We start from the raw sequence: 10,014 nt of genomic DNA, 5'->3' as shown, positions 1-10,014 counted from the left end.
TCCAGTTCTTACCTTGATACAACCAATCCGGCACACCGTTGTAGTAGATATCCGGCTGCCCCGTGTTGGTTATCCGATAGTCTACACCACTTAGCGGCGAGTATCTCACGTAGATATCATTGTTAGCTATCAGTATAAGGACGCTCGTGTTAGCTGCCCAGGTGGCGTAGTCAAGACGCGTCTGCTGGATCTTGCTACTGTCGCTGAGAGTGATGGGAAGATGATGGTCGTTATTGACATCGTACACCGTGTACAGAGCCGACTGGGTGTACCGATATACCTGTGGGAAGAGATGCCTTAGTATTAGGCCAGTCACTATCAGGTTGACCTGACGACAGGTACACCTGATCAGGTCTACCTGATAGTGTGTGCTCGTCAGGTATCAGGTCGACCTGATAGATGGACCTTTTCAGCCGTACCTGTCAGGTCTACCTGATAGTGTGCGTGCTCATCAGGTGTCAGGCATACCTGATCAGGGTCTACCTTATACTGAGTAGCTGGCCTTAGTTGGTGTTAGGGTGATAGTTGTACTAATAATGGATACCTTCTCTTTTCCCCCAAGTTGGTATGCTTATGTTTGAATATGAAAATCTCGAAAGGACATGTTGAAGTGGTAGAACAAGCCGCTAGGTGACGTCAAATAAGATCTCGTTGTTGCTAGCAAATTATCTTCTAAAAATATCTAGAAAATCCCTCTTTATCGACACCTTGTCTCTAGCACGTTCTATACTAATGCAATTTTGCCACACAGTGTAATATTGTTATGTATCCTACACGTGAAATCCTACTTGTTATGCCGATGCAAATTTAATAAACTGTCTCAGTAGGGGAATAAGACAGGACATGTTAGATAATCTTGTTACAATTCCCGTATTTTACTTTAGAAGGGGGGGGGGATGGGATTCAGAAAAGGGGAAATTGTCCCCGTTTCCGGAGGAAAATATGACTTTTATGGTTTCTTCAAATTAAATTGATTCCAAAGGCAAGGTAAACCCTTGACAAATAGTTTACCTTCAGTAGATTTGTATAGTAGCTTGACACATCCTTTAGGGCTGTTTGTCCCTTACACCTAAATCTCGGAGTAAGCTTTTTACTTTCTTGTGTTTGGAGTTAAGCTGTAGATTCGTTTACCTTCAGTAAGTTCAGCTTCAGCATATGTGATGTTTCTGATGTGTTCAAAAGTTCAAATCCACTCGAAACCAAAGCGTGATGCAGTTTTCGCTGGAGCGACAACTTTGTGAATCAAAATATCAAAACTGTACCGTGTCATAATCTCACATATTTTACCTCATTCTCTAATGACTCTAATGTGTATTGTCGTGACCTATAAATAGATAAGTGTTGGCGAGTAGCCGATGTAACACATGTCACTCCGCTGGTAGGTAAACGAAATTCGTAATGTGGTTTGTATCATACGACTTGCATCCGTTTTACTGCCAGAGTTCTTTTGTTTTGCAATATTGTCTCCGCTCCTAATGATTTTCAATTCCTTTGAAATGCAATTGTATTACAATACTGTAAAAAGCATAAAAGGCTTTTGTAGCGCAGATAATCTTGGGTCTTTCCAAACAAGATTGCAAGATTGCATTGTGTTCACCAGAATTAAATGGGATTAGCATTCTAGCGTTTTCTATTGTCTTGGGGGTATTTGCTTACATTCCATGTAGATTGTTGGGAAGAATTCACCGGTAGCTCAATGACAAAGGACGTGTCTTTGTTCATTCGGATCTTCTTTTTTCCGACTTTTCCTGTTAACGTTTGGCCAGCGATCGCGTGAGCGGTTTTTTTTCTCTCTGATTTCTTCTCGCCTGGAAAAAATCCTTAAGTTCAGGCACATTCAATTCTTCTTGGGCAAAAATTTTGGTCATATCCGTCATATCTTGCAAGTCTCATTTTGTAACTTTTCTACTCACTTTCCACTTCCTCAAAAAACTCACCTCCACTGCTCATAGTACGTAACCTTTGGAGATTCATATTTGGGATTTTCGAACCTATTTGATTCTCCCTACCAGGCGAGGATGTAGTTTCCATGTTTCATCGCCACTCTACACATAGACCTAGAAGTGGAAAATTAAAGACGTTATCTTGAAGACAACATGAGCTCTTAATTGGTACAAAAAAAACCTAGATTTTTTTTTTTTTGAGAAAAGGAACTGAGAAAACAACGAAAAAGGGAATTTGCGAAATCAACCAGTTCAATATGGGTGGAAAAGGAGGCTTCCCATAAATATTAACGAGCTCGGTAGCGCTCCGCCCCGCCAAGTCAAAATTTGACAGCGCTAGTTAATATGGCCATACAAGCAAGCAAAATTTTTAAACCACCCCGAGTATTTTATTACACAGGGTTTTAGTAACTCTAATAAGACTTACACATCGAATTCCCTATCACCCCACCCTAGACACTCAACAGGGTGTTTTGTCGGTAGATATCTAGGCACCCCGACCATATACGGACGTTTTGCATAATAAACAACTCAATCACTTTTAATTTCGATTTCCTTTTGTATCTGACTATTACGTGGTCGTATTGGTGAGATCGATTACAGATGTAATAGGGATTGTGATTTTCAAATAGACACATAGAAGAAGATGTAATAGGGATTGTGATTTTCAAATAGAGAGGAAGCCTTGCCTCAAATAAGCCTTGCTACAAGGTTGGGGTTATCCACGAAAACTACTAGGAAACAAAACCAAAGAGTATGTTAAGGAGACAAAATGAGAGAATGAGATGGAATTGATATAGGACTAAGGTATAAGGTAGCTACAATTACATCATTTTTATTTTAAAGTAAAGTACATCGTTTCGCAGTTGAGTCGGTGGGGCCACACTGCAAGGAGGCAAAAGAACTGATCGTTGGTCAGGTATGGAGGTACACCTACTTAGACTGTTAATTTCATTGTTCGTTATGTACCTACTTATATCAGCGTTATAATTACAGGGTGCTGAATTGCTAATTATCAATATCAATCATGATAATGATTCTAATTGATTACATCTTCCTCGTTCAAGTCGTACAGAAAAACAATCGGTAACATTTTGTTCGTCAGTAAAACGAGTTTGACACCAAATATGAACGAATTGAATTCATTATATCAGCTGATTCTCTCGGAATGTTGTATTTATTGTGTGTATTATGTCAGTGTGTGTTGGAAAATTGAAATTTTACAGAGACAAAAGATTTATGAGGTATTGTATAACAATCATACTCGTAAGTTGTATGTGTTGTTGGAGTATTGTATGAAATACCAATAATCCCATTAGGTTATCAACAGTGTGTTAACTATTGTTTATCTTGCCAGGATAAACTGAAAAGATCCTTTTCCTTGAGTTCATAGGTAGGCAAGATTTATGAGTAGATAAATCACTTCAACAGATAGTCAAATTAAAATAAAGAGGGTTCGTCTATTTTTGAAGAAGATTCTCTCACACTGGGCTCATTCTGGATCAAAATAAAGTACCAGGAGTGAACTTAACCAAGTCTCAGTAGGCACTGAACTTCAAGCACATTATAGTATATTAATACCAGTTTCGTTTGAATTTCAATGCTTGCGTAGAACCACGTCACGTCTGGTATCTACCAGGTACCATTGTACCTGTATTATTAAATACTGATAGGTAATTAAGTCCAGAGTTTGTGGTACCTAATTAGACAAAATTCAAAGACGGGACGAGAAGAGACACAATACACGAAACCTATATCTACATTAGAACCAATTGCTCGGTTTTGACACAGAATGGTCTTCGCTTCTGATAGCAATCACGTTCAGCATCCGGTAATAATAATCCGTTGAATTGGTTTATCGGTTTCACTTTTCCACATTCAGTTCTGGTCGTTCTTTTGACAAGAAAAATTAAACCAAAAAACACAAATTTATTATTAAAAATAACAATAACAACAAAAAAACTTATTAGGCTTACTAAGAATATATATAATAAATTGGCCATTAATAGATTTTATAATAAAAAAGATTTTTATAAAATATTGTTCTTATAATATAAGATGTACTTCAATTACTCCATGAAAAAATAGTAGATAAAAACAAACAAATCACAATTAGAAAATAAAAACACTAAAAAATCACTGAGAAACCCGATAGATAAAGGGAGAGACGTTACAGAAACACTCACGGCTCACGGCAAATCGTGTGCAACACCTGACAGAACGCTAAGCACAACTCGCAATGAAAAACACACCAAGACAAAGAAAGAATCAACAAAAACACTATGAGATTCTCACGAGACTGAATAATAGATACCAGAGACTGTAGATACTAGAAGATTGCCATCGTATGTGTATACTAATGAGTGCATTAGACACCATCGACTATATTCCTATACAGAATTCTCATAGTAGAATACTCCGAGTAAGGAGTAAGGCACACAAGAGAACCAAAGCCAGGACCACAAAGCAGGTAACATACTGAGCTGTCTCAAGGTCATCAAGACAGAACCGCTGTGAGTAGTCCCCCCTCCCCTCATCACCTGCTACCCCTATCTCTACTGACTACAGGGTACAGGGGTGGGAGGAGAGATAATTACCGGCAACAACATTAGCTAATTAGTTGTGTTTAATTAAACAATTAAATTAATTTAACTTCCAATCATTTGTGTAACTTAATAATATACTTGGGAAAATATCATAGCATCATCTGCGAGTATTTGTTTAGAGGAAATACTTTCAAGTCTACACGAGGTATAGGTAACTTGAAGATGCAACATTATTACAGGACTAATGAGTGTGAGATAATACCTAGTCTGCGCTAAGGAAGAGAGTAAAATTATAGCTCATAGCCTATGGGGACAAGGAAAATGACATGCAAATAAAGGATTGGGCACTAACATCATACAAATGATAAATATAATGGATCAGTGCCCTATGTTAAGTTTAACATCTTCAAGTGAATTAATTACAAGGGATTATGCGAAATTCTAAAATATGTGCCACATCTACCTGTAAAGTATCTACAACATCACTGACCACAAAGCTTTCGAAAATTGAGCAGAAATTAGCATAATAGATTTGAGAAAAAGAGCTTCAGTTTAGGCCTTTAAAATGACTTTTTTATAGGAATGTCTAAATTACTTTTTCAACTTTGGTTGAAGAACTTGACCGAAACCGCAGAGACGTCAAGTTTACAAAGACCGTTGGGTTTCAGACTTTTGTTTACTAAAGTTTATTAAATGAGGGCACCGACTTTGAGAGTGTCATTAGGCCCAGTGTTAGGGTTCTCAACATGCTAGAGGAATTGACTATTACGGTAATTTAAATAGAGCAGATACCCCCAAAAAGCGGCGCAACAGAAGCACCTGAGAAAAGAAAAATCAGACACTACGAGGTGAGCGAAACGGTGACCAACGGCGGGACTCGCTGAGTTGTGGGCTGGACGGTGATTCGCACCTGTGGATACAAGTTGGCGGAACCGGAGTACGTGAACGAAAGCCGTTCAAACGTGATAGGCAGTGCCCGGATACCAGGCGGTGGCGGGGACTGTGCGATGCTTCACAACCTTGCTATAGCGCTTGGACCGAAACCGACCGTGCGAGCACAAGGCCAGCGCTGTCCTTTCCAGAGGATGCCGGCGATGATACCCACGATGGCTAACGACAAGTGTGTGTCGGACACCGCTGTGTGGTGAGGGCGGAGATAATATACAACTAATGAATGAATGGGTTGCTCGTAGTTCTTAACTCTTTGGGAAAAAAAAAAAAAGGGGGTTGTTTTTTTTTTTTTTTTTTTTTTTTTTTTTTTTTTTTTTTTTTTTTTTTGTTTGTTTTTTTTTTTTGAGGAAATGGTTAGTTTGATATTTCTTTTCTTTTTAGGAGATTTGATAGAGGGAACTGTAACAACGAAAGTCTTATCGTGCCGAAATCGAAGAGAGGAGGACAGGATAGGAGAAAGCTATCCGTTTCGAAAACGGACCTTATGTATTGAATTCGCTCCGGGCGGGGATCCAGTGATCTAGCGCTTGTAAGGCTGAGAGGAAACTTTTTTTTAAACTCATATTGATCACTTTCACTCTGCCGGCCAAAATGAAATGACTACTCACCATTTCGAAGAGCCAGAAGCCAGTCTTGCCGTTCTTGTTCGATCGGGGTGATCAGATATAGAATGACATCCTGTCCCCCCGGGGTGGTGTACCAAATCTGAATGGAAAACCCCGCAGTCTGTCCGCCCACAGTACTCCCGTTGAGGAGATTGTTGGTGTCCAAATTACTGTCGTCTAACCCTTGACCCCCATCTGGAGATATATTGGCCCGTTCAACCACGGAAATGCTCTCCAAAGGGATGCGACCCCGCTCTTTTTTCCTCTGAAAATATAGTCGAGGCCTTTGAGAAAGGGAAGGGGAGAGAAGGGTATGAGACCTATCTAGCATTTGTACAATATTAAGGGTTTTTGGATTTTTTGGGTGGATTTTTTCTAAACTTCAGACGACTTGTTGTGAACCATTTACTTGTGAACCATTTACCCCCAGATCTTCTTTGCTTGTAAGGAATTACAATTTACAAAATTGATATAATCTAGGGATTCATTAACCCAAAAAACTCAATTCCAAATTTTCTTTACCAATTTTATTCTGACCCCTAAATTCCCTCATTTTGTTTCTTTTCTCTCTAATGTCCTCTTTATTTCTAGGTATAGATAGTAAACAAAATCTGGCTAAAGCTAGATAACTAAAAACAGAAAAGTCGATAGTAAAAAGAAGGAAGGGAAAGGCATACCAGACTCTCAAGAGAACAAGAGAGACATAAAAACAGGTGAAGAAGAGTCGGGTAAAATCCCAAATGAAGCCCTCAGGGGAAACACTAGTCTAAAAATAGACTGGAATACTTACACTCAGAGGGAAAGTGGGAGGGACAGAGAAAGAAGAAAAATCTAGAGTTAACAGAAAAGCTTGGCCAAACTACTCTACAGCTACAGCAAATTGCAAGAATTTCCCAAAAATTAAAAGTAAAATAATGAAACTATAATTATTACCTACCTATAACTTAAAAAATAATAAAAATATTGTATATTTATAAAAAATAATTTTTAATCTCCAAAGTACGCAAAAAGTTGGGTGGAGAGACAGCCGATGTTATCTCAGCGATGACTAAATATAGACTGAACCTTCAAAAGTGGTGGGGGTTGAAAATTTCCAAATCGAGAGGAAGAGGAGGGGAAGGGAAAAGGAGGAGGAAGAGGAGAAACGGGAGAGGAATATTGGGAAAATGGGACAGAGAAAAAGAGTGGGGGGAAGGAAAAAGAGGGAGGCAAAGGGAAGGGAATTAGAGAAAACAGAATGGGAGGGGGAATTGAAATCGCGCTGGGAAAGCAGAACAAAGAGACGTAGGTATGGAATAAATGACTACGCAGATACATATATTTACAAATACTTAAAAATTTGACGTGATTGTGAAAAACTTGCCTCTTTTAAATTAACGTGTCTTAGCAGAATAATTTTGGGTAGGACCCAACAGATTTTGAACAATTCAATAACCTACAGTGCCATAATTTTGGTAAACATTTTATCGTAAATACTTGACTGATTTTTGCCCATCTCATTGTAATGTTAGCGAGACAGAGTGGAGCTAGTGGAGGAAGTTATGTGAAGGAATGTAAAGATGTGGTGAGTTTCTATGTTCAACTGATAGATTCTATTCTTTCGATAGACTTTCTGAATTTAACGAAGATAGATTTATCTATCTAGTAAATTTATTCTGAAAATACAAATTTAACTAAGACGGGATAGATATTGTGAGTTTAATTAATTAATTAACTAAGATTTACAAATCTATCAGATTTATTACCATGCGTGTTGGGATATTTTTAGGGACATCTTTATTACACCATCTTGAAGTTATTTTTAGGAAGCCTGCACCTGTACCTTTGTAGTAATTTTTGTCGTAATTGGCTTCAGTAAATCACTTATAAGGAATAGAGAGACCAACACCCCGCACTCCCCTTGGATAACATAATTTATAAGTAACCTCGTTTCTATAACCCCACGCTCCTCCAGAGGCAGACAAACAGCCTCATAAAGAAATGGAGGGCATTAGATTTCCAAAACTCATAATGTATGAGGAGATAAATCATTGTGGAAAAACTTGAGACAAAGCAAATAGACTGGGATTTGTGCCAGAAAATATTACCATGGTTGCTGCAAGCTTTTTAGCAAAATAGTTATACTGATTTTTTTCCAAGATAATTTTTTAAATGCCTATAACACTCGAAACTTTGAACACAGTATTTCCTGACCTACATGCCAACTTTCCAACAATTTTATTTGACCTAGTGGTATGGTTCAATAATTAATATCCCAGTTCATATATGTACACATGTACATACTTGTATGAAGTGATGGCTAGTGTTTACAATAGTAGGGCTAAATAGGGAAAAAGCTCAAAAGGAACCAGCCTTTCACACGACTTTATCTTTAGCCACAAGCCACAAGTCGCTCAAATTTTGCAGACAGCTTCCATAAATTATGATGATCAATTTCAGCCAAAGACGCTCGAACTTGGCACACAGATTTGTTAAATTATGTAGATCAAAAATATCCTTGGGCCTTGTTTCCAGAAGGCACGGTTCCGCCGTTATTCCGCACCAAAGTTCCGCTATTTGGGGCTATACAGGGAAAAAGCTCAAAAGAAACTAGCGCTTCTCACGACTTTACCTTTAGCCACAGGTCGCTCAAATTTTGCAGACAATTTTCCCCATCCGTGATGGCACAAGCTCCGGCTTTTACGGATGGGTATACCATTTGTTGCCTATTTATTTAACTGAGAGAATTGTATTGAAAAACTAATAAATGGAAACTTATAAAATAAAAAAAAAAAATAACTTCGATATTTCATGATGATCAAAAATGTCCGCAGGCCGGACTTCGAAAAATGTACGGTTCGGTCGCTATTTAACGCCAAGTCTTTGAAAAAAAAAAATCAAAAAGATTTCGCAATTCTCAGGCCTTTAAATTCCAGCCAAAAATCGCTCGAACTTGGCACAGTGGTATGCAGCTATGGCATAAAACGTGTTGCCGGTTAGAATCCCATTGACCTAACACATGGGTAAAATCCCAGAGCTGAACCCAACTACTATAATATTACGTCGATACTTGATCGTCATGGTTGTCATAAAAGTCAATTAGTTTTAGCGATCGTACCGATAGCACATGGTACGAGTAGGTATTCCTCCATGTCTTGCTGAGAAATGAGAGTATATCGCACAACTCATAACCAGCAGATCAAGTGTGGGGATTCCCTTGCGAAATAATTGAATAAGGACTTCATAAAATGAAGATAAGAAAAGAAGAAGAAGGAGGAGGAGGAGGAAAAAAAAAAACTTGATAAAATGTAGGTATCTACAGGAAACTTCTATGTCCGAGTGGGTATCATACTAGGCTTGCACTTCGGAGGTCCCGGGTTCATTTCCCGACAGAGTCCGATCTTATTTCAACTCTGAGCTTGGAATACGGGATGCACTCAGTCTCATGATGGTTTTGAAATGTGCATCCCAGGCATGACTGGAAAGTATTCTTACCAGTTTACATTGGGCAACACTGTCTGCAAACTTTAATTCACATCTGAATGTATTGGCATGATTCTGAACCCTGTTGGTCCAAGTCACCACAAGTTCATTTTGAACAGTCCACACCACATCAGTTAAAACTGCTTCCCTGTAAAGAATGATCAACGAATTTAGGATTAATGAGCGATTTGAGGACAGACTTACATAGGTCTGAGCGTGAGTGGCTGTAGAAAATAAGATCATTTACCACTACCAAAGACACAGTTTTTTTTTAACCTAAGCAGGTGAAAAACCCCACTTTGACTATACCTTAGGACACCATCATAACCTCAACTTACCCATCAAAAGTGAATTTCTCAGGAAAAACATCGAAAGTGTTGAATCCATCAAGATGAAGTACATGCAGCTCAGCTATGGGATTCGGTGTTCCTGCCTGTTGAAAGAAAAGACCATTTTCAATGTTCATATTCATATGTTTTATTTGTATATTATTATTATTATTATTAT

The 10,014-nt window shown here is 38.4% G+C and overlaps 1 protein-coding gene and 1 long non-coding RNA gene across 2 annotated transcripts in view; both read right to left on the bottom strand.

The window, feature by feature from the left end:
• LOC103520098 (venom dipeptidyl peptidase 4-like) overlaps window positions 1–9,973 on the bottom strand; it is a 17,417-nt gene extending 7,444 nt beyond the window's left edge. Inside the window, exons 1-2 of the mRNA XM_008485195.2 lie at window positions 9,846–9,973; window positions 9,520–9,655 (exon numbers count right to left, since the gene is read on the bottom strand). Of these exons, the coding sequence (XP_008483417.2) occupies window positions 9,520–9,655; window positions 9,846–9,973 (264 nt within the window). The remainder of the gene's footprint in view (window positions 1–9,519; window positions 9,656–9,845) is intronic.
• On the bottom strand, window positions 5,615–7,107 carry LOC113471887. Its single transcript, XR_003394415.1, has 3 exons — window positions 6,983–7,107; window positions 6,049–6,310; window positions 5,615–5,626 (listed from the first exon to the last, which is right to left on the bottom strand). It is a non-coding gene; the product is annotated as an uncharacterized LOC113471887 (long non-coding RNA).
• Window positions 9,974–10,014: the final 41 nt, after the last annotated feature.

The sequence above is a fragment of the Diaphorina citri genome, unplaced genomic scaffold, assembly GCF_000475195.1.
Source record: "Diaphorina citri unplaced genomic scaffold, Diaci psyllid genome assembly version 1.1 scaffold3215, whole genome shotgun sequence".
Lineage (NCBI taxonomy): Eukaryota > Metazoa > Arthropoda > Insecta > Hemiptera > Psyllidae > Diaphorina > Diaphorina citri.
This window is presented reverse-complemented; position numbering and strand designations above follow the sequence as displayed.